We start from the raw sequence: 23589 nt of genomic DNA, 5'->3' as shown, positions 1-23589 counted from the left end.
CACCGCCGCCATGATGTGCGAGGTGATGCCCACCATCAGCGAGGATGGCCGGCGGGGCTCGGCGCTGGGCCCGGACGAGGCAGGTGGCGAGCTGGAGCGCCTCATGGTCACGATGCTCACGGAGCGCGAGCGGCTGCTGGAGACGCTGCGCGAGGCGCAGGACGGGTTGGCGACGGCGCAGCTGCGGCTGCGCGAGCTGGGCCACGAGAAGGACTCGCTGCAGCGCCAGCTCAGCATCGCGCTGCCCCAGGTCTGGGCGGAGCCGAGGGCGGGGCCTAGGGGAGGCGGGGTCTGGGCCCGTGCCGGAGCCGAGGGGGCGATCAGGGAGAGGTGGGGCTTAGCGCTTGGAGGGGAGGAGCCTGAAGGAGGTTCGCCTTGAAGGGCGGGGCCGCAGCAGGAGGGAAGAGCAGGCGGGGCTTAGCAAGAAGGGGCGGGGCCTGCAGACTTTAGAGTCCCCTGGAATGTGAGAGAGGGGCAAGTGCTGATCTGATGCTTGGGACCCGGCTCATTTCCGGACAGGAGTTTGCAGCCCTGACGAAGGAACTGAATCTGTGTCGGGAGCAGCTGCTGGAGCGGGAGGAGGAAATTGCGGAGTTGAAGGCGGAGCGGAACAACACGCGGGTGAGATTGGGGGCGGGGCCTAGTTGGAGTGGGCGGGGCCACAGACGGATGCTTCCTCACCTGTCTTCCTTTCTGGTTTTCTCCCCTTTCCCGACGCCTTTCTTCCTTTATGGCCCCTCCCCAATCTCCATATCTTCCTTTTTATCCTTCACCTCTCCCCCTTTTCTCCCTCCCTCTTTTCCTGACCTGCCACCTTTATCCATGTGTCCACCCCACCTCTCTGGACCACTCTTCCTCGACCCTTCACCACCCCATCCCCGCTGATTTCGGACTGATGCCCTGACCGTTAGCTTCTCCTGGAACACCTGGAGTGCCTGGTGTCCAGGCACGAGAGGTCTCTGCGCATGACCGTGGTGAAGCGCCAGGCCCAGTCCCCAGGGGGGGTCTCCTCCGAGGTGGAGGTGCTGAAGGCACTGAAGTCCCTGTTCGAGCACCACAAGGCCCTGGATGAGAAGGTGAGTAGATTCGGAGTGGATGGAGAAGGAAGGGGAGCGAAGACGGAAACCCACCTCCGGTTGCTTGGGGCTGCCTGGCATGGGAGGGATTGTGGTTGTGATTAGCTGGAGCTGTCCAGTGTAAGAGGGACTCGGATTGTGATTGGTTGGTTTGTCCCGAAAGAGTGGGATTTTGGCTGTGGTTGGCTGGGGCTGTCCAGTGGGGGAAGAATGTTGATTGCTGTCAGTCTGAGTGATAATAGAAAGCAGTGGGCTGGGACTCTTAGGGAAAGGGACTGTCAGGGTAGCCCATTGTGATCGCCTCCCAAGTATGATCGTAACTCACTACCATTGAGTGGATTCCGACTGATAGTGAGCCTTTATAAGACAGAGTCGAACTGTCTTTTTAAAAATAGTTTTATTAGGGGATCATACAACTCTAATCACAATCCATACATACATCAATTGTGTAAAGCACATTTGTACATTCATTGCCCTCATCATTCTCAAAACATTTGCTCTCCACTTGGCATCAAGTCCTCATTTCCCCCTCCCTCTCCGCCCCCCCCCTTTTCCCGTGTGTGTGTGTGTGTGTGTGTGTGTGTGTGTGTGTTCTGGTACTGTAAATCTTTATAGGAGCAGAAAGCCTCATTCCCCCCCCGGAAAGCATCTGATGGATTTGAACAGTTCGCTGATCTTGTGGTTAGCAGACCAACAAGTAATCTACTGCACCCCCAGAGTGGGCAAAGACATTCTAACCCGGCCCACCTCACTCCTGTCTTGCCTCCGTTCTTAGGTCCGCGAGCGGCTGCGGATGGCGCTGGAGCGGGTGGCAGTGCTGGAGGAAGAGTTGGAGCTGAGCAATCAAGAGGTGGCATGTGGCCCCCAATGGGGTTAAGCCAATGGGGGAGGGACTAAGGAGCTACCCATGGAATAAGGCCTAGGAGATAGCCAGTGGAATGGGAGAAGGGGAACTGATTGGGAGAGAATCAATTGGGGTGCAACTCAGGCAAAGAAACAATGGGGTGAGACTATGGAGAACCAATGGGGTAAGACTATGGAGAACTAACAGGGTTAGACTATGCAGAATCAATGGGGTCGGACTCCTGAGAAAATCAGTGAGTTCCAAAGAAGGAATTCAGTGGACAAGGGTATAGGGAGACCCTCCCACTGAGAGTCAGACTAAACTGGGTTACTGTGGGTGGGCTAAGGGAATGGTCAATGGCATGGATGCTGAAGGGGAGGGTCCTTAGATGGGGAGACAAAGCTACAAAGGAAACGTCCACAAGAGGGTGCTAAAGCAAGATTAAGGGAAGACTTGAGGAAGGATGAACTACCATCAGGCTTGGTCAAGTGGAGGAGACGTGGGGGGAGTGGAGGATCCAGGAGGTGGATCGACACGGTGGCTGCAAACACAGCAACAGCGGTGAGGGGGTGCGGGACAGCGCAGTGATTCCTTTTGTTGCGCGTGGGATCCCTGTGGGTCAGAACCTACACCAGGGCATCTAAAAACAACAGAGGACGAGTGAGGGCACAGTCAAGGAGTAACCAAGTGGGTGGGCATATGGGTAGACCCTGGGGTGGGATGGGGTTAGTTCCAACAGGACTAGCAGCAGCACAGATGGAGGCTCCTATGACTTCAACAGTGGCAGTGGAAGTAGAACTTGGAGTTCCTAGAGCCTGTTTGCCCTGAACCCCCTTCTGCTTTTCTAGACTTTGAATCTTCGAGAGCAGATGTCTAGGCGACGCTCGGGCCTGGAGGAGCCAGGCAAGGATGGAGACGGGCAGGTGAGAGGCGGAAGGCCTTCCTGCTTCTTTATGACTCCCCATCCGTGTGACTTTCTTTCATGCCATCCCCCGACTTTCTGATGGTCCTTTTAAAAAAAGTTTAATATGGCCCTGACGGACCCTCCAGGGCAGCTGAACCCTGAAGACCCTTACTGACCTTTGCCTTCAGATTCATGGCACTTAGCTAACTGTATGAGCCTTATTGACGTATGTGGATCTACACGATCCTTGTGAGTTGCCACCTGACACACATGGTGACCACAGGTGTGCAAAGTAGAAACCCCCTGGCCCCAGCTGATCAGCTTTCTCGTTGTATCCCTTCTCTGTGTAACTCTTCTGAACTTGGGGCCCTGCTTCTTCCTCCCTCCCCACCTTGACTCCAGGCCCTTGCCAATGGTCTGGGTCCCGGTGGGGACTCGAACCGGCGGACAGCCGAGCTGGAAGAGGCCCTGGAGCGGCAGCGAGCGGAGGTGTGCCAGCTGCGTGAGCGCCTGGCGGTATTGTGCCGCCAGATGAGCCAGCTGGAGGAGGAGTTGGGCACTGCCCACCGCGAGCTGGGCAAGGCCGAGGAAGCTAGCACCAAGCTGCAGCGAGACCTCAAGGAGGTGAGGCCGGAGCCCCTAGTGGGCTGCCCTCCGCCCCTCCCCTGAGTCCCACCCCCCCTTTTGCCCAGAGCCCCCCTTGCTTTGTGTTGGGCTCTTCCCGGCTCTGAGCCTCAGGGGTCTCCCTCACCTGTCAAACCGGACCCATGAAGCTTGTCAAAGAGTAGGCTCATAGCAACCCACCTGCAGTTGTTATGTGACCCATGGGGAATTCTCTTGAACCTTAAGTTGAGTTCCTTTGTCTGCATTTCACTCCTTCCTGGTGTAGGATCCTTGAACTTAACTCCTGAGCACAAAGGGCTGCTGGAAACCATAGGACCTGGGGTCTTGAGGGCAGTGGATGAGAACGAGTGAAGAGCATTTATTTGTTATTTCCCACCAGGGTTTTTTTTACCTTGAATTTTAAGGTAAAAGGCTCCCAGGGGCTGCTGGGAAGTGTGGTTCCCTCCTCTGGACTTGTAAGGTGTTGCCTCCCAAATGGATGGGAACTTTGTTTCCCAGGATACCCTAGGACACGTGCTCTGTGATTCTAAGCCTGGGCTGCACCAGAGCTTTTGAGGATAAACACAAAACTCAAAAACTCACTGCCACGGAATATTTTGACTCATAGCGGCCCTACAGGACAGGGTAGAACTGCCCCTGTGTGTTTCCAAGACTGGAACTCTTTAGGGGAGTAGAATGCCTCATCTTTCTTCCGCAGGACACTGGGTGGTCTTGAACTGCTGGCCTTGTGGTTGGCAGCCCAATGTGTAACCTACTATGTCCCTAGGTCTCAGTATATATATTTGTCGAAAAGGTACACGGAATCCATGCACCCTCCAGTTCACTGATTTCTGCATGCTCGGTGACATGGATGGCATTCTTCTACTTGTGTAACCTGTCCCCCCCTTCTTTCTGCATTGTTCTTTCCCAGGCCGACATAGACCCACTGACTCCTAAACTCTTATCTAATCTTTGGAATTGCTGTTGTCTTTGGATCCCATAGAGATCATTATTTAAAAGAGCACAGAGCTCAAGGCAGACACTCTTTGCTAATGAAGCTAAATTATCTTTTGGTTTAATAAGAAGACTTCTGGGCATAGTTTTAGTTTAAGGTTTAAAGATGATTTCAAGGTAATAGTTTCCAAGATTCATCCAAGCCACCACAAAGCCTGGGTTACACGAGGATTTATAATTCCGTTCTACATTCCCCCCTCTTGGTCAGGATTCTAATATAGAATCATTGATCAAAAGATCCAGTACTGAACGGTAACGGGGCACCATTCAGTCCTTCTGGTATCACCACAAAGGAAGCAATTAGCCACCCATTTTTGGCTCCTCCTCTTGTGAGGCCTGGATTTTTGAGAAGTGTAGAGCCATAGCCCGCAGGCTGTGGAATTCTCAGAGAATCGAAGTCAGCATTACTCTGAAATCACTTAAAATTTGCAGTGGGCAGGGCTTTAAGGTGGACTAGTCCTGGAGGCTTTGAACAAGTGTGATAAAACCAGACAACAAGGGACTTCATTTCCCAGGCTACCCTGGGGCGCCCGGTTTGGGGTTCTAAGCTTAGCTTATACCCTTGGCCCTTTGGGGAGCTCTGGTCCACATGGCCCTTGTTCACCTCTGCAGGCGCTGGCACAGCGCGAGGATATGGAAGAGCGAATCACGACGCTAGAGAAGCGCTACCTGAGCGCCCAGCGGGAGGCCACGTCTCTGCACGATGCTAACGACAAACTGGAGAACGAGCTGGCCAGCAAGGAGTCACTGTACCGGCAGGTAGGGTGTATGACCGGAAAGATGGGGTGGGGGCTGGGCTACCGCCCAGGTGACCTAGCCCTGCTCCTTCTTGGCTTCTCTGCACCCCAGAGTGAAGAAAAGAGCCGTCAGCTGGCCGAGTGGCTGGATGACGCCAAGCAGAAGTTACAGCAGACACTGCAGAAAGCGGAGACCTTGCCCGAGATAGAGGCGCAGCTGGCACAGCGCGTGGCGGCGCTCAACAAGGTGCAGGGGAGAGATGGGGCGGAGCCTGGAGAAGTGGGCGGGACCTGAACCTGGGGGGGGTGTCTGGAGGCCCGCAGGGGAGGAGCCTGGAGCTCCGAGGGGCGTGGCCTAGTGAGGCAGACCCTGATGTCATCGGTTTCATTCATTAGGCCGAGGAGCGCCATGGGAATTTTGAGGAGCGGCTTCGGCAGCTGGAGGCCCAGTTGGAGGAGAAAAATCAGGAGCTACAGCGGGTGAGAGGGCGGGGCCAGAGGACTTGGTGGGGGCGGGGCCTTGGCATTGGGGTGGAGCTTAAGCGGGGAGGCAGCGCACTGCGCCAGGTGGGCTTTAGCAGCCCTGACCCACTTCCCTCCCTTTGCGCAGGCGCGGCAGCGGGAGAAGATGAACGATGATCATAACAAGCGGTTGTCGGAGACGGTGGACAAGCTGCTGAGCGAATCCAACGAACGCTTGCAACTCCACCTCAAGGAACGCATGGGGGCTCTAGAGGAGAAGGTGCAGCCCTCGAGGGCACAGGCCTCTCCCCCAGATCCCTTTTCTGCGATCTTTCTAAGTCGAGGCGCCCCACATGCTGCAGATTCCTCTGCTCTCCTTCAGCCCACCCCAAGGCCGAATCCTGGGGCGTTTGTACCCGGAGTCCTTGGAGTCCCCTAAAACCCCTGACCTTCTGCACTCTCCAACTTTGAATCCTGAGATGAAACAAGATGACAGATTCTGGGGTTCCCTGGGGACTCATCTCCCTCCAGGGCATCTTTAGACCCCCCAAACCCCCCCCCCCGCAGCTATCCATTTGTGCGCACCCCCATTCGCCTTGGACTCTCCTCTGGCCATTTTCCGTGTTGGGGAGGCTTCTTGCGGGGGTGGGGTGTGGGGGGAAGGGCAGGGTCTGCTGCCTCTAGGGCCCCACCCCCTCACCCCCACCACACCCCCCTGTTCCTTGCAGAATTCCCTGAGTGAGGAGATCGCCAACATGAAGAAGCTTCAGGATGAGCTGTTGCTGAACAAGGTAAAGGGCCCCCCGATAGGCGGGTCAAGTACCCGCATGACAGAGACCAGAAGCCTGGCTGGTGTGGGAGGGGCTTGCAGATTCTCTTGTGACACCTCCCTGCGACCCAAACCCCACCTCAGGAGCAGCTCCTGGCAGAGATGGAGAGGATGCAGATGGAGATTGACCAGTTGAGAGGGAGACCCCCATCTTCCTATTCTAGGTGACAGTAGGCCCCCGGGGTGGGGGTGGGAGTCCAGCTCTGCCTGTGGAGCATCCATCCCCCATGGCCAAACTCATTCCTACTCACATCCCTAGGTCTCCCCACCTCATGCCTGGCTCTCCAGGCACGTTCACTGCCCTCTGGCGGCCATGCCTCCCTCTTCTTTTGATGTAACCTAGGGCACTTTTCTCTGACCTTTGACTTCTGATCCCTAGCCCAATTCGCAGACCCACATCCTGCCCCATAGATCCCACACAGCTTCCTTCTTTTGTTCCACACACCCACCCCCTCCACCTCACTGCCCTCTCCATGCCCACAGGTCTCTCCCTGGCAGTGCTTTGGAGCTCCGTTATTCCCAGGCACCCACATTGCCTTCTGGTGCTCATCTGGACCCCTATGGGGCTGGCAGCGGCCGGGCAGGCAAGAGGGGCCGTTGGTCAGGGGTCAAGGACGAGTCCTCCAAGGTCAGCAGCTGCCTCTGGGGATGGGACTGAGCAAGGCTGGGCTGGGAAATGGATCCAAAGACGGGGAGCTCTGAACTGAAGAGCAGGGTTCTCCTGGATTCACCCCACCTTCTCTTTCTGCACCCCCACCCCCACTCCTGCCAACTCCATCATCCTTACCTGCCTGGATATCTCTTCCTGTGGATACCCTGATCCTTGGTGAGAATGTTAGAGGAACAAAGGGGTGGGGGCGGAGGAGGGATCTGGTGGGGGGGGGGGAGGTTGGAATGGTAGGAGGCTGCCAGAGAAGCAGCTTAAGCTGGGTCAAGGGGAACAGTGTTTGGGGTCATCCTGGATGGTGGGGGGGGTCTTGGTTTGGAGACAGTTGAGGGGAGCAGGAAAAGGGGACCGAGCAAGAGAGAAAGGTAGGCTGGGGAAGCATGGAGGCTATGTCTCATGGTGAGACCCATCCAGCTCAAGGGGTATGGCCCATGTCAGGGCCAGTGGGAGAGGTCAGGAGGGGGCGAGCAAAGACCAGTGCCAACCGCCCCCTGGGATCATCCTATTGCGTGCCCCTGTCCTTGCAACAGAGACAGGAGTGGGAACGATCTGCCCCTGCCGGGTCCATGCCACCGCCATTTCCTGGGGAGCTGGATGGCTCCGATGAGGAGGAAGCGGAAGGGATGTTTGGGGCTGAGCTGCTGTCCCCCAGTGGGCAGGCTGACGTGCAGACATTGGCCATCATGCTTCAGGAGCAGCTGGAGGCTATCAACAAGGAGATCAAGTAGGCAGCTGGGCCCAGCCTTGGACCCCCCCCCCCCCAACTATATCGAAACAACCGTTACCTTCCATTTCAAACTGCTCAAAAGGGCCTCACTCTCAGTCCCTCTGGCTGTGCAGACCGATCTGAAAGCCTGAGTGCATTTCCCTCCCCACTCTCCTCAAGGGATTCTCACAGCCCTACCCTCCCTCCAGTATTCAGGAATCCCTGAGGATTCCCCTAGAATTCTCCTGTGTGCTGCATATTCATGATTTCCCAATCCCCCAAAGACGGAATCCCCCAAATCTCAACCCAGCACGTCAAGGATCTTTGCAGTACTCCACGGATTGTGTGGTTCTATACAGCCAGGACCCAGAACCTCCCAGCACACACCACGACTCTCAGCATGAAACAATAAGCTTCCTGATCCAGACGATCAAGAATCTTACCCTAACTCCATCAAGAACCCCAACTTTGCATACCAAGTGTTTCCACCCACTATAGCCAGATCTCATTAAGCAAGCCCAACTGACATCACATCTTCTCTCCAGACCCCAACAAGGGTCTTTCCTATTCAGCAAGTCTCCTCCAGCCATACACCCCCCTATTTCCCCCCAACAAACACACGGACACAACTGCCACCTCCCATTCAATCTTCTTTCTGACTTGATACATCAGCGCTCATACACTTCACAGTTCCTTGACCTTCTCAGGTCCTAGATCCTCAGAGCCCCTGGACATATCCAATCACATTAGAACCTTGCCCTTAGAATCCAACTTGGAATTCATCTTCGTACCCACAATAATCCTTTTATGCTTTTCCAGAACCACTTGGGACTGAGAGAACCATCCAGAGTAGATCCCGAACCCTTTGACATCCCTAATCTCTCCGTGACCTCCGGAGCCTATCATGACCCTTTGATACCCCTGGAAACCACGAGGCCCTGATGGGTCCACCTATAAACTCATGGTGCCTCCCCCAGAATTCCCCTGGACCCGCCAGGGCTTCCTGGCCCATTGCGATTCCCAGACTCCCTCTTCCTTTCATTGTCTCACTTAGTCTCCTTTCCTGTCCTCCTCAGGCTAATCCAAGAGGAGAAGGAGACAACGGAACAGAGGGCAGAGGAGTTAGAGAGTCGGGTGTCCAGCTCTGGCCTGGACTCCCTGGGCCGCTATCGAAGCAGCTGCTCCTTACCCCCTTCTCTCACCACCTCTACTCTCGCCAGCCCCTCCCCTCCCAGTTCTGGTCATTCAACACCCCGTCTGGCACCCCCTAGCCCTGCCCGTGAGGGCACTGACAAGGCCGTGAGTGTTCTGAAGTCTCCTTGGTTGGAGGGCGGGGGTGGTCAGAAACAAGGCTTTCTGGCAGATAACCACACTAACTCTTGACACCAGGGGTTTATTAAAAAAAAAAAAATCTCGTGTTCCCTAAAGGTTCAACTCAAAAGGGGAGGTTGAGACCCTAGGTTCTTCATCCTTAACTATTCAGCTGTTAGTTAGTTCTGGCCTACTTTCACCTGTTTTATACACCAAAGTTTCCACATACAATTAATTAAAAAAAAATTTTTTAGGACTAAACAAATATTTAAGGACTATATTAAATACTCAACACTGGCTGTAGAGAGAGGCCCAAGAATTATCAGCCTTACTTTATTGACTTGAGCCCCAACTGCCTGCTTCCAGAATCTATACCTTTATAAGCTTTCTCTGCGAGTGAGAAGATCCCACTGCTGACACCAAAAGTTCAGAAACTAGAAAGATGCGTTGGCCAAGCCCTACGATCATGGCAGTGACCGCATTCACATTTCTGCCGCTCAACCCCCCCTTAACCTGGGCTACCTTCAGAAATGGTTTCCCACCCCTTCCCCAAACCAGATGCATCTCCGACTCATAGTCCGATCCACATCCTGACTCGTGGGGGAATTCCCAACACGACTCCTTCAACTCAAATGACGAACTCATTCTCTCCATCCTCAGAATCATGTCCCCAAGGAAGAAGCTGGGGCTCCTCGAGGAGAAGGACCAGCCATCCCAGGAGACACCCCACCTCCCACCCCTCGTTCCGCCCGCCTCGAGAGAATGACCCAGGCCTTGGCACTACAGGCAGGGTCCCTGGAAGATGGGGGACCTTCACGGGGCAGGTCAGGAAGGACAAGGAGCATGTTTAGCGGGGATGAGACAGGTCTGGAGAAGACTTGGGGAGTATGGGATCTGCTTTCATCCTATCCTTCTTACCCAGCGAGGGTACCCAGGATTCTCTGCACAAGGCCCCCAAAAAGAAGAGCATCAAGTCATCCATAGGCCGTCTCTTTGGCAAGAAGGAGAAGGGGCGCATGGGACCACCAGGCCGGGACAGCTCTTCCCTGGGTGAGGACCCCTGATCCCGTCTCTTTTTTTCCTCTTCTTTTTGATGTATCTGTTTCATTCGTTCACATCTTCATTCATTTGGTAATCAATTCAGAATATGGGAGGGGCGCGAGTTGGCCGTGGGATAGAGGAAGAGTAAGGAAAAGGAAAGAGGGCCCTCTGGAATGACTGGGTGAGTCAAATCGATTCATTCCTGAACTATTTATTAAATAACAGAAGGAGGACGGGCCTCCCGAAGACCTTGTAGCGACATCAGTGGGATGATTTACACCAGGGGCATTGACCAATGCTACCACATCAGGGTAGCTTCCCCTTTTGTCCTCCCCTGGGTAGTCAGCTTTTAAACATTAACTGGTACAGGACTGCCGCCACCTCTCCAAGGGCATTCCAGGGAATTGATGGAGCCCTACTTTGGGGAGGTCTCCATGTAATTTTGGGGGAGGTGATTCTGGTCTGTCTCTATCCCTACTCTCTTGGTTCCTCTGTCTTCCCGGAATCCTCCTCATCACCCCCAATACGAACAATTCCTGCATCCTCCCCGAAATCTCCAAATTTTTACCTCTCCCTACCTCCAGCGGGGACACCCTCAGATGAGACCCTGGCCACTGACCCTCTGGGGCTAGCCAAGCTGACAGGTCCAGGAGACAAGGACCGAAGGAACAAGAGGAAGTAAGTGTGTGTGTGTGTGTGTCCATTCACATGCATGCTTGTGTGGACACACATGATAAAATGCTGGAGGGGATGACTCAGATCTTGGATCTGCTTTCCTGGGAACCGGAGAACTTCCAGTCTGCTCTCTCGATGGGGCTGAGGGCAAGAGATTCACAAGCCTGGCTTCGTTTTTAAATGTGTCTGTGTTTTCTGCATGTATGAGAATGAGGGTGTGGGGAAGGGGGCTGTCCAAGAGGGCTGGAGGTCTTCAACCGTGACCGACTCTGTTCTCTTCTTTCCCCACTCCAGGCACGAACTCCTGGAGGAGGCCTGCCGCCAGGGCCTGCCCTTTGCTGCCTGGGATGGGCCCACTGTAGTCTCCTGGCTGGAGGTATTGGGGCCCAGAAATGCCCTCTTGACGCCCGCCCCCAACCATTCTGACATCCTTCCCTATGGAGTCAGCACCATCCTCCTAGCTCAGCGGTGGTGGAGGGTGAGGGTGGGACAGGGGAAAGGTCAGACTCTTCTTACTCCCATTCACCCAGCCAACTCCTGCCGCTGTGACGAAATCCACCTTGGTTCCCGGTCTTCCGTGGTCTGTCTTTCTTTTAAAAATCATTTTAATGGGGGCTCTGACAGCTCTTATCACAATCCACACACACACACACACATACACACATACACACACACACGTATATATATATATCCATTGTGTCAAGCACATTTGTACATATGGTGCCATCATTTTCTAAACATTTTCTTTCTACTTGAGCCCTTGGTATGAGCTCATTCCCCCTCCCCACCCCACCCTTCCCCACCCTGCCTCCCTCTCTCATGAACCCTTGATAATTTATAAATTTTATTTTTCATGTCTTACACCAACCGCTGTCTCCATCACCCACTTTTCTGTTGTCTGTCCCCCTGGGAGGGGATTATATGTAGATCATTGTGATCTGTTCCCCTTTTCTCACCCCACCTTCTTCTGGTATTACGACTCTCATTATTGGTCCCGAGGGATTTATCTGTCCTGGATTCCCTGTGTTTCCAGCTCTTATCTGTACCCGTGTACATGTTCTGGTCTAGCCAGATTTGTAAGGTAGAATTGGGGTCATGATAGTGTGTGTGTGTGTGTGTGTATGTATGTGGTTGGGGGGAGGCAGGAAGCGTTAAAGAACTACAGGAAAGTTTTATGTTTAATCAGTCCTGTACTGCACCCTGACTGGCTCATCTCATCCTTGTGACCCTTCTGTAAGGGGATGTCCAGTTGCCTACAGATGGGCTTTGGTCTCCACTCCGCCCATCCATGGTCTTTCTCTGTCTGTGTGTGTGTGTCTCTCTCTTGGATTGCTTGTTTGTCTCTCTGTGCATCCTCCCATCTCTCAGGTCTTCCTTTCTCTCTCTCTCTCTCTCTCTCTCTCTCTCTCTCTCTCTCTCTCTCTCTCTCTCTCTCTCTCTCTCTCTCTCTCTCTCTCTCTCCAATGCCTTTTTCTGCTCCCTTTCTCCTCCATCTCTGTGAGCCTCTGCTCAGCTCCTGTCTGTCTCCCCTCTGCTATGCTCCTTGGTCTTCCCGTTGAGGATGTTTCTCTCTGACGCTTCCAGGGTCTCTGCGTTTTGCTCACTCTCTGCTTTTTCTCACTGCATCCACAGGCCTCTCCTGCTCTCCCCTAGCTGCCTTTCCCAATCTCTCTGACGCGCCCCCCCTCCGCCCACCTTTCATCGCGGGGGGTGGGGTGGGGGTGGGAAAGAAGGGGGGGATCGCAAATTGGTCTCACTCTCGCCCCTCCCTGCGGCCCAGCTGTGGGTAGGCATGCCCGCATGGTACGTGGCCGCCTGCCGCGCCAACGTCAAGAGTGGAGCCATCATGGCCAACCTGTCGGACACGGAGATCCAGCGGGAGATCGGCATTAGCAACCCCCTGCACCGGCTCAAGCTGCGCCTGGCCATCCAGGAGATGGTGTCTCTGACGTCACCCTCGGCCCCTGCCTCCTCCCGCACGGTGAGCGGCCAATCCGGGTGCTCGCTCATCGAGCATCCCCCCCCCCCCCCCCCGCCCGCCTCGCACACCAGGGGGCCTGCACACTCCAGTCTTGCCCCTGGCTGCTCTGCACCTCAAATTTGGGGGTGGGGTCAGCTCTCCTCAGCTTTTCCTGCTTGTGCTCTACCCTCACTTCCGGTCATCTGGTTCATACGCCAGGCCAACCACTTCTTGCAAAAATCACTTTGCCCTGCTTCCCATTGTTTCACCTTTTGCGCCTTCTCCTCTGGGCCTCCGCACTGGCCATTCCGGCTGCTTGGGACATTCCTTCCCTGGTCCCAGTGACTGGCTCTTGAGCCTAGAGGTCTCCGCTCAGATGCCACCCCCTCCCAGAGGCCTTGGCTAACTCATCAGCTCAACATACCCTCTCCTTCCCTCTCACGTACTTAGGTAACTTCAACACCTAATTTCTCCCCACAGGGTTGTGATTGGTTTGTTTGTTTGGACTCTGTTATTATCCATTTGCTCCAACGATTGGATAAGAGAACCTTTGAACCTGCCTGCTGGAAATTAGGTGAAACTCAGAGAAAGGTCGAACCGGCAGAAAATGAGGCATAAAACCAGAATTTTTCGATTCCAACCCCGAGGCGACCCGTGGATGTCAGAGTAGAACTGTAGGACAGAGTCGGAGGCTTTTGTTTTTATTTTGTCCCAATGACTGAGATGATTAGAAGTACCTCTGCAGGGGTTTGAACTTCCAATCTTACCGTTAGCTGTCCAGCGAGTTAACTGCACCACCGAACCGATTCCAACCCTACGGGTTGCTGAGGTTGGTCAATATTTATGGGCCCCGGTAACTTCGTCTTTCTCCCCAGGAGCAGTGGGTGGGTTGGAACCGGTGACCTTGTGGTTAGTAGCCGCCCAACGCTTACCCGACAGCACCCCTCTATTGCCACGGTGTCGATTCCCACCCAGAGCAAGCCCATATAGGGATTCTGAGGCCAGGCAAATTTTTACGAGCGTTGGAAGTCTCATCTTTGCCCCTTGGAGTGGCTGATCTTGCAGTTAGCGCTCCCGGGCTTACCTGACCCCATCACCTTGAATTAGGTTAAACCTTTGCAGTGTTTGAAGACCCAGAGATGCAGTTCTAGTTTTAACCACACGGAGTCGCTATAAGGTAAAATAGACTGCTGGCCACTTTCTTGATTCTTTGGTGTGGCTCTGGCGCTTTCGAAGGTACAATGACCAGTTCTCTTTCGCTGCCATCGAGTCATTGCTGACTCCTAGTGAGCGTATAGGACAGGGTAGGACTTCCCCTGTGGGTTTCCGAGTGTAACCCTTTACGGGGGTAGAAAACCTCATCTTTCTCCCACAAAGTAATTGGTGGTTTTGAACCGTTGACTTTTCAGTTAGCAGCCCAAGTAGTAGCCACAGCAGATATCCTCTAAAAAGAACATTCTCCTACATAGCCTCCACGCTGTTGTCGCCTCTAAGAGTGTAAACGTTGTTAAACTTCATCGACGACTCAGTATTCAAATTTCTCCAAATTCCGACCTGAATTTGTCCAGCCCCAAAGCCCAGGCTTTGTGTGTGCCTAGCACACACTTGCGTGTCACTGCTGAGCAGAGATGACCTTTTGGAGTCTGAGAGCTGATAGGATGAATGCTTATGGCCTGGGGTCTCCAAGGGGCGCCACCTCTTTCCCTTCTCCTGCTGGATCTCTGTTCCCCCACCACGCCCATAACACCCCCTGCCCCTCAGTCCACAGGAAACGTGTGGATGACGCATGAGGAGATGGAGTCTCTCACAGCCACCACCAAGCCTGTGAGTGCCCCCTGTCGACGGCCTTGGGGGTGGGGTGGGGTGGTACTAACCCTTTGCAGGGGTGGGGGATGGAGACTGAGTCTGTAGCTGTCTGCCCATCCCTTCCTCCCTCCCTTCCTCCCACCCTCCTCTGCCTGCCCTGTAACCCATCCCTTCTCTCCCCTCTTCCCACTAACGGGTCAGGAGACCAAGGAGATCAGCTGGGAGCAGGTAGGGGGCGTGGGGCGGGACGTGGGCGCATGAACAGGTTGTGCACGCTGCATGGATGCCCACCCCTCCTTCGAGCCCCGCCTTTACCCTTATTGAAACGTTCCATCATCACGGCTGGGGGACGTTGCAGCTCTGGACATGGTAGCTGTGTGTGTGTACGTGCACGCGCTTCATTGTCAGTGTGGTGTGCACAGGTCATTTTTATTGCGAGGGTGCTGTTCCACTATAGCCACTAGAGGGAGACGCTGAGCAATGTTGATGGGAACTAGGGGGGAGGGGACAGGTCCAACGGGCAGGAAGGTTAGGGCACTTCAGGCAGAGAAGCTGGGGAGGATGGAGCCATAGGTGCTTCTGATGAAGGCGGAGGCATGAATTTTTCAGGAGGTACTGCAACCAGGACTTGGAGCTGAGCCAGAGGCAGGACTATCTCCTTTAGCCTAAAGGGAGAGCTGGACTTTGGGTTCCAGAATATTGTCTTGGGCGGGCTGTGGCCTGGAATTAGACTTTTCGAGAACTTGCCAAGTGGTGGCCGGATCACTTAGTCTTTCCTGGCCGGTGGAGCTAACGGTGGAAGAAGACATCTTTCTTGGTTCGGTGGAGTAGTGATGTTGGACCGGGTCATCTTGTGTTGGGAAGGTTGGGGCAGTGCCCCACCGGTGTTTCTCCAATTCGAATGTACAGTTCAGATCCCCTGGCGATCTAGCAGAAATGCAGAATTGGAGGCTGTAGGTCTGGGATGAATTTCAAGGTCCTGACGTTCCAACAAGTTCACGGGTGATGCTGAAACTGTGACTCCCAGGGCCATCCCTTTGAGCGGCCAAAGTGCCTGAGCTGATGCAGTTTTAGGCGCCAATTTTGGATTGATCCATTGTCCTAAGCAGAGACTGGTCCCTGTCCTCCTCTGGGGTAGGGAAAGGTCTTTGGGTGGAAGATGGGTGGACTGAGCCCCTTTCATGCATACATGGTGAGGGGGCGTGAAGCCGAGGGCCTGACCCCTTCCCCACCTGCCCATGGCCCCAGATCCTGGCATATGGCGACATGAACCACGAGTGGGTGGGGAACGACTGGCTGCCCAGCCTGGGGCTGCCCCAGTACCGCAGCTACTTCATGGAGTCGCTGGTGGATGCCCGGATGCTAGATCACCTTAACAAGAAGGAACTCCGGGGCCAACTCAAGATGGTGGACAGCTTCCACAGGTGGGGGCTGCCTGGCCAGTGGGAATAGCCCAGGGGAAGCCCCAGCCCCTAGAGTCTTTTGGTCAATGGGACTGACAGAAAGGGACATTCCATGGCTTATTTTTGACCTGTCAGCCTGGGTTCTTAGAAAATCCTGTACCTTGGGTCCTTAACTCTAAGAGGATGGCCCATTAGGAAAAGTTCACTTCCTGAGAGAGTTTGGCTAATTGACCCCCCGCACCCCCTTCAGGCTAGCCAATAAACTGCCCGTGGCAAATCCATCCCCCCTTTGTGGAGGGCCAACAGCCAATAGAATTCCCACAATGGAGGACCTCCCCTAGCCTCCCCCGGAAGACCACAGCCAATGCCTTAGGACATGGTAGGAGAGGCAGCCAATGGGATTGTGAAGGCGCCTCTGTGACTCTACTTCCCCTGCCGCTCAGGGTGAGTCTGCATTACGGGATTATGTGCCTGAAACGGCTCAACTACGACCGGAAGGACTTGGAGCGGCGGCGGGAGGAAAGTCAGACGCAGATCCGAGGTGAGCGCAAGCGCAGAAGAGCCCCACGGGGAACCTGGAGGCAGGGCATCAAAACGTTCGTGGGAAAATGCCATCGTCCTTTAAATTTCATTTTTCCCACGAGCTTGTGGAAGCTCCCAAGTACCAGGGGTGGGAGGCCAGGGAAGGGCGGCTTTAGAAATGCAGGGTGGGGCCAGCAAAACGGGGCAAGAATAGGAAAGCCGAGAGGGCCGCCTGGCCACGGGAGGACCTCAGCCGAGGGGTCCCTTCCTTTCTCAGACGTGATGGTGTGGTCCAACGAGCGGGTCATGGGTTGGGTGTCCGGGCTGGGTCTGAAGGAATTCGCCACCAACCTCACGGAGAGCGGGGTGCACGGGGCGCTGCTCGCCCTGGATGAGACCTTCGACTACTCGGATCTGGCCCTGCTCCTGCAAATCCCCACGCAGAACGCGCAGGTGAGCTGCCGCGCGGCCCCCTGGCTCGAGCATGCTTAGCGGCCCTTCTGGCTAACAGCTGCAAGCCCGCGCTCATCTCTCCTCCCTAGGCCCGGCAGCTTCTGGAGAAAGAATTCAGTAACCTCATCTCCATGGGCACAGACAGGCGGCTGGACGAGGTGGGTGAGACCGTGGGCCGGGCTGAACTGGGGTTTGATTGGCTGAGTCATGTTTCGGGGCGGGGCTGGAGGGGCGGGTTAAAGGAGGTGAGCTGCAGAGAGGGGTGGAGCCACGGCCATGCGGTGGCGTGCAGAGAAGCAGGAATGGACTCTGGTCCCCTCACTGGTCCCCTGCCTGGGTTCTCCTACCTAGGACAGTGCCAAGTCCTTCAGCCGCTCCCCATCCTGGCGGAAGATGTTCCGAGAGAAGGACCTCCGAGGCGTAACTCCGGACTCAGCTGAGATGTTGCCCCCCAACTTCCGTTCAGCCGCAGCAGGGGCCCTGGGCTCACCGGGGCTCCCTCTCCGCAAAATGCAGCCAGAAGGTGCTTGGGAGGGATGGGGGTTCGGGGGAGGTTCCCAAATTAGACAGCCCCGCTCTATCTTCCCTGCCCTCAGTTCGCGTGTGGATCCAGTCACCATGCCAGAAGGTTCCCTCTTCAGGTTCTGAAATGACCTAGAAAGATGAGGCTTTCTACCCCTGTAAAGCGTTAGTCTCGGACACCCATAGGAACAGTTCTACCCTGTCTTATAGGGTCACTGAGTCAGAAATGACTCGATGGCAGTGAGTCTGATTTGTTGAGAGCTTTGCTCACCGCCCCTGACAAATAGACCCTTCCATTAAGCCAGACTTCCTCCACTCTGGGCGGGAAATCAGCTCACCCAGTGCCACTCATGTGGGTGAATTCATGGCTTGACCGGGGGTGGTGGCAGGGAGGGCATGGACGGCCCATCCCATCGTTAGAGGGTAGAGACAAGAACTTGGAGCGGTCTTGATGGGAAAGGTGATTCAGGCTGGTTCTCCCTCCAGGCCAGACTTCTGGGAGCTCCCGGGCAGACGGCGTCTCGGTCCGGACATACTCCTGCTAGTGTAAACCTCCAGGTGAGGATTGTACCCGGCTACCGCGTGGGTGCAGGGCGGCACATTGGATCTTCGCCGCTGGACGCACCGCTCGGCAAGAATGCAGGTGACCTCACTCGGATGGAAGAGCCTTCCAGAGGCTGGGCAGTGCCAGCTCAGGCCGGCCGGGTTTGGCCGCACGCACCTCGGATTGCTGAGAGCAGGCGGGGGAAGCGCACGCCTCGGACTGGACCATCTGTACAGACATGCGGGGGATGCGCTTCCCCGCCTCACCAATGGCCTGGACCAAACCACGTGAACCGGACCGTCGGGGGGCGGGTGGTACCGGGAGAGGAAAAGGGCAGGAAGAAATCCAGCCGCACCCTTCCGCCTCCCTTTTCTCTACTTTGTAATTTATTGATCAGTTTCCGACGGGAGACGGGTGCCCTTTCCCTGTGGGAAGGGGGCGAGGCTTCCCTCCGGGGCCGCATGCTAGGAGAGGCTGCCCCTCCCCTTTGTCCTCCTCAGTCGCGGGGCCCAAGTCTTCCTTCTGCCTCCGAAAGGAGCGGAGGGTGACTCGCTGCTACAAGCCTCGCCCCCGGTACCATTCGGCCCCACCCCGTGGCTGTTCCCCTGGGTCAGCTGCGTGCGGGGGTGGGGGTGTCCCCCATCTCCCCCGCCCCCCTTGTCTCGTGTCCCCGGGCCCTGCCCCCGCCCCCGTGCTGTTGCCGTGTTCGTGCCCCGGGGAAAGGGGACGCAGACCTGCGTACCTCGTTCCCCTCTGGCTCCGGGGTTTGCATGGGAGAATCCTCTTTCCAAGATGCCACTGGGCGACGTGGCGTGGGGGGAGGGGGGACGGTGGGTGAGCCCTCACCCCGGACCCTCGTCGGCCTCCTTGCCCCGGGCGCCAACTCAGTGATCACGGGTAAAGAGAACTGTTTCCAAAAGCCCCCCACCCCGCGCTGACTGGTTTATTCGGCAGGACAATGAAAAAAACTACCCAAACAAACCAATCCAAGGACCCAGGAGCCCAGGCCTTCAAGTCTCTCCTCCTTTGGACCCACGAGTCCAGATCCCCCCCCCTCCCCGTGCCTTGAGAATGCAAACTCCCACGCCTGATAGGTTTCGGGGGTGGGGGGCACGTTTATTCAGAGAAATAAATATGACTCTGGAAGGGGGCTCTTGGCGGGGAAGGGATGCTGCACTGCGGCAGGGTCAAGGTTCCGGAGTTTCCAACAGGTCGGCCAGGGCTCTGCAGGGAGGACCAAGAGGTCAAATACACGAGCCGGAAGGTCCAAAGCCAACCCGAGGGCGCTCAGAGGCCGTTAACCCAGATAGAGTGCACCAGAGTCCAATAAAGCCAGTAAGTCCAGTAACGTTCAGACTCAGTTCCAGGTGGAAAAGCCCCATAAGCCACTCCCCCCTTCCGCCCAACAACGACACACACTTACTGGTATAAAGAAGAAGAGAAATAGTCGGCGTAGCTTCCTGCGAGAGAGAAGAGGGAAGGGTACTCGGAGGGCGAAAGCAGCAGAGCCCACTGGGATCAGGGCTGGCCCCACCCCTTTTTCTAATCTATCCCCCCAGGCTAAAGTTCTATTGGAATTCCTCTAAAGCCCCGCCCCCTAACTCTGGGCGGGCCCCTTCTCCACTTAGCCCCGCCCCTTCGACGTCTGTTAGGTTTGGTTCCCCAGTACTTCACCTTGGGTCTCCTTTAGCTTTCTTCCGTCCAGGCCCCGCCCCTTCGGGTCGCCCCCGCCTCCAACCCCTGCCCGCCTCGCCCAGGTGCAGGGGCACCCCTGCTCCGGGTTTTCTCCGGGCTCCGCCCGCGTTTACCTGGCGTGCAGACGGTTTCGCAGACCAGAGGGCAGAGGTAGCAGAATTGGCAGTGCTGAGGGGAATGGAGAGAGGGAGTCAGCAGGGAGGCGTGGTCACGCGGCGGAGGCGTGGCCACGGGGCGTGGCCAAGCTCCGCGGTGGAATGCGGGCTGCCGCGGAGAGGGTTTCGGGTCAGTTTGGGATCAGAGTTCAGGGTCCTCAGATGGGGCTCCTGGGCGCCGTTTTGAGCGGCTGGTCTCACCTGGCATTGGTCACAGTGTTCGCCCATGTTCTCCTGGTCGCAATGACAGTTCTCGCATTCGGTGCATCGCTGGGGGACGGGAGGAGCCTGGTGAGGCCCAAACCCTAACCTCTTGTGGAAGACACAATCGCCACCCTTTCCCCGCCCTCAGGTCTTCAGGCCTCCTCGTGCTTGTGACTTCCCACAATGAGCTCAGAGTCTGTTCCCCAAACCCACTCCAGGCTCCCTCTCTAGGGATGACCCCCATACCTTCCCATCGCTGGGCGGAACCTTCCCCTGCCCCTCCGTTCTCACAGCCTGGTAAGCCCTGGGTGTGTCTCTTTCCCTCCCACTCTTGACCTCGGACTTTCCACCACCACCCGAGCCTGCTGGCCTCCAGCTTGGCCCCAGCCTGCCCCCAGAAGCCTCGTTCTACCTCCAGAACTTCCCTGTCCCGTGTCCAAGCCCTCCAATGGCACCCCAGGGGTGCCTGGGGCAAATGGCAGGTGACTCTGGGTTGCGGGGGCATATACCTTGCAGAAGGCACAGTAACCACACAGAGACCCTGGTTGGTAGTTCCCGTACTCATGGACATCTTGTGGACCTATAGGGACAGGAGGGCAGCAGTGACCCAGACTACCGATCCTTCTCTTCCTCACCCCCACCTGGCCCAGGCCACTCACCTGTGTCCTCCCCACTCTCTTCCTCACTGGAGGCACCTGCAGCCATCTCCCGACTGACCAGTGGGTTGGGGATGATGGTAAAGGGAAGCTCATCTTCTTCCAGCCCTTCCTCCTCCTCCTCTTCCTCCAGCTGCTGCTGGCCTCCTTCTTCCTGGTCATCTCCCACCTCCTCTCCGTCCTCCTCCGGGCTCAGGCGATGGCCTTCCTCCTCCTCCTCCTCCTCTTCGTCATCCCTCGGGTCCAGTCTGATGTGACGGACACCTTCCTCTCTCTGCTCCTCATCTTCTTCCTGGGACCCCTGGTCTTCCTTGACCCCCTCCTCCTCCTCTTCCGAATCACTCTCTATTCCAGGGCCTGTGTCCTTGGGCCCTGTGGGTTCTAGGGATTGGGGGTCCAGCTCCTCTTCAATGGACCCTCTGTGGCCATGACTGGGGACCTGATGACCAAACTCGGCAAAGATGTCTTCAGCTTCCTCCCTGGGGACTCTGTGATGATGGCCAGGGACTGCTTCCTTAGGTTCATCTGGGAAACCCTCCTCCTCCTCCTCCTCCTCCTCCTCCTCCTCACTCTTGTGACCTTGAGGTTGGTGGCTTGGAACTTGGCGGCTGAATTTGACTGTGATCTCCTCCTCCTCCTCCACCACCTCCTCCTCCTCCTCCTCTTCCTCCTCTTCCTCTCTCTGCTCATTTCCATGGCGGGTATGTCTGGGGACCTGGTGCCAACGTTCAGTGGACACATCCCCCTCCTCCTCGTCTCCATGACCTTGGTGCTTGTGGCTGGTGACGTGGTGGTGGGACTCATCTGAGACCTCCTCGCCGTCTTCATGCCTGTGCCTTGGGTGCCTGTGAGGCTGGTAACCATCATCGCCATCCTCATCCTCACCATCATCATCTTCTTCTCCCCCACGGGGTTGGTGCTTGTGGCTAGCGACATGGTGGTGGTGTTCCTCTGAGACCTCCTCGTCGTCTTCGTCCCAACGGCTTCGGTGCCTGGGAGGCTGGTAGCCATCGTCATCATCCTCATCATCGTCTTTGTCATCGCCATCGTCTTCTCCTCCTCCTCCTCCTCCTCCTCGGTGTTGGTGCTTGTGACTCGCGGCAGTGTGGTGGCGGCCGTCATCCTCGTCGCCATCCTCGTCGCCATCTTCATCGCCATCATCTCCTTCATCGTGGGATCGGTGCTTGTGGCTCTCGGCACCATGGTAGTGGTGGCGGCGCCCATCGGAGACATCTTCATCCTCCTCATCGCCCTCCCTTTGGTTTCTGCGGACCTGGGCTTCCCTCTCCTCAGAGGCCTCCCCCTCCCCCTCCTCATCTGCTCCTCCACGGTGGAGATGCCTGTGGACGGGAAGATGGTGCTCCCCGGAGGCGTCCTCGTCTCCGTCATCCTCCTGATGGCCGTGGCTCCTGCGGCTGGGGATGGAGGAGTATTGATGCTCATCGGAATCCCCCACATCCCCCTCAGGCCCACGGACCTGGTGAGTGTGCTCGGGGAAGGTGTCCTCCTCATCGGAGACTTCCTCATGGTTGCCTCCGTACCTGTGGCTGTGGACCCATAGCCCTTCTTCACTGGAGACATCTTCGTCCTCCTCTCTGTGGCTGTGGAAATGATGTCTGCTCTCCGAGGAAAGGCCCTTACCCCCCTCTTGATGGCCCGCATGGCTGTGGACGTGAGGGTCAGCCTCCGCGTGCCCCGCGACACCTGCGTTATTGTTGCAGTTGTGGGGGCCCAGCCTGGCCCCTCTCAGCTGCTGGGTCATGGCAGGGGGGAGGAGCAGGCTGGCCACTGCCACCCAGAGGAGGGGAGTGTGTAGCCATGACCCACGGTGCCCCATGGGGACGGACGGGAGGAGACTTTCTCCCTGCTCTGGCTCTCGCTGTCCCTGTGGCTGGAGGGCGAACCGTGGGGTCCTTCTGTCCAAGAGGGATTGCCTCTCTCGACGTCTTGCTTTCGTGCTGTCTGTCTCGGTTCCAGTCAGTCTGCTTTCCTCTGGCCCTCTCTACCCAGCTCTGGACACCCCCAACAAGGTCTCCACAGCACTCTGACCCCCCCCCCACACTTCAGGCCCTCCCTCCCCACTCCCAGCCAATAGGGTCTCTCCCCTCCCCTGTTTGTGGCTAAATTTACTCCTAGGCCCGAGTTATTCTGGGTCCGTCCCCTTCAGTCCCTTCCTTCTCCTTTGCCTCTGCCCAGCTCGGGGTGGGTGAGGGGGTCTCTCGTTGGCCAGGGGAGGGGAGCCAAGGGATCAGGCTTTGGGCTGCCAACAAGCTTGTGTTAAGCAACTGGAGAGATGAAGGCTAGGCTTGTAGCTGGCCAAGGTGGGGGACCCTAGGGCACCTCAGAGGGCAGGAAGGACATATCTGAGGGGAGGGACGCCTGCAGTGGGAGGGGTAGGGTTATGGGGCACTTCCAGTTGGAACAGACTACTATGGTGGCTGCCAATATGGAGACCTGGAAAGGGAGCAAAAAGAAGTCCTGCCTCCAACACATGATGCTCTGCTGGAACCCAGATCTGGGGGCTGGGGAACCAGCCAGGGCCTGGGCTATAAATACCGCACGGGGTGGGGGCTCAAGTTACAGAGGCACAGCTGTCCCGTCAGAAAGCAGGCCAGGGGACATGTGGCCCTGCCAGTCTCTGAGTCTTAGGAGCTTCCCAGATCTGTCACCAAGACCCTCCCTCTTTGGGGCTACGCCCCGGTCTGGATCTGTCTTCTCTGCTCCCCGTTCTTAGTGGATGGCACCCCTTCGTTCCTGGCGCCTGTTGTGGCCCACAATTCCTTTTCTCTGAGTCTCTGGC

At 56.4% G+C, this 23589-nt stretch overlaps 2 protein-coding genes across 2 annotated transcripts; one reads left to right on the top strand and one right to left on the bottom strand.

Moving 5' to 3' along the window:
* On the top strand, positions 1 to 19242 carry PPFIA3 (PPFI scaffold protein A3). Its single transcript, XM_075536969.1, has 27 exons — positions 1 to 250; positions 520 to 621; positions 912 to 1076; positions 1852 to 1926; positions 2769 to 2843; positions 3227 to 3448; positions 5054 to 5200; positions 5291 to 5425; positions 5575 to 5658; positions 5789 to 5920; positions 6369 to 6431; positions 6554 to 6633; positions 6953 to 7097; positions 7673 to 7860; positions 8919 to 9141; positions 9814 to 9977; positions 10076 to 10203; positions 10779 to 10872; positions 11164 to 11245; positions 12650 to 12850; positions 14591 to 14653; positions 15884 to 16059; positions 16482 to 16579; positions 16838 to 17013; positions 17103 to 17171; positions 17365 to 17536; positions 18022 to 19242. The coding sequence occupies exons 1-27, from the start codon at positions 11 to 13 to the stop codon at positions 18078 to 18080; spliced, it is 3558 nt and encodes a 1185-aa protein (XP_075393084.1). The 5' UTR covers positions 1 to 10; the 3' UTR covers positions 18081 to 19242.
* Positions 19183 to 22780, bottom strand: HRC (histidine rich calcium binding protein). Its single transcript, XM_075536970.1, has 6 exons — positions 20793 to 22780; positions 20643 to 20713; positions 20131 to 20199; positions 19888 to 19942; positions 19503 to 19539; positions 19183 to 19303 (listed from the first exon to the last, which is right to left on the bottom strand). The coding sequence occupies exons 1-6, from the start codon at positions 22624 to 22626 to the stop codon at positions 19267 to 19269; spliced, it is 2103 nt and encodes a 700-aa protein (XP_075393085.1). The 5' UTR covers positions 22627 to 22780; the 3' UTR covers positions 19183 to 19266.
* Between the last annotated feature and the right edge of the window lie 809 nt (positions 22781 to 23589).

This window comes from Tenrec ecaudatus, chromosome 18 (genome assembly GCF_050624435.1).
Source record: "Tenrec ecaudatus isolate mTenEca1 chromosome 18, mTenEca1.hap1, whole genome shotgun sequence".
NCBI lineage: Eukaryota > Metazoa > Chordata > Mammalia > Afrosoricida > Tenrecidae > Tenrec > Tenrec ecaudatus.
Note: the sequence above shows the minus strand (reverse complement) of the source record. Positions and strands in the feature narration are given on the sequence as shown.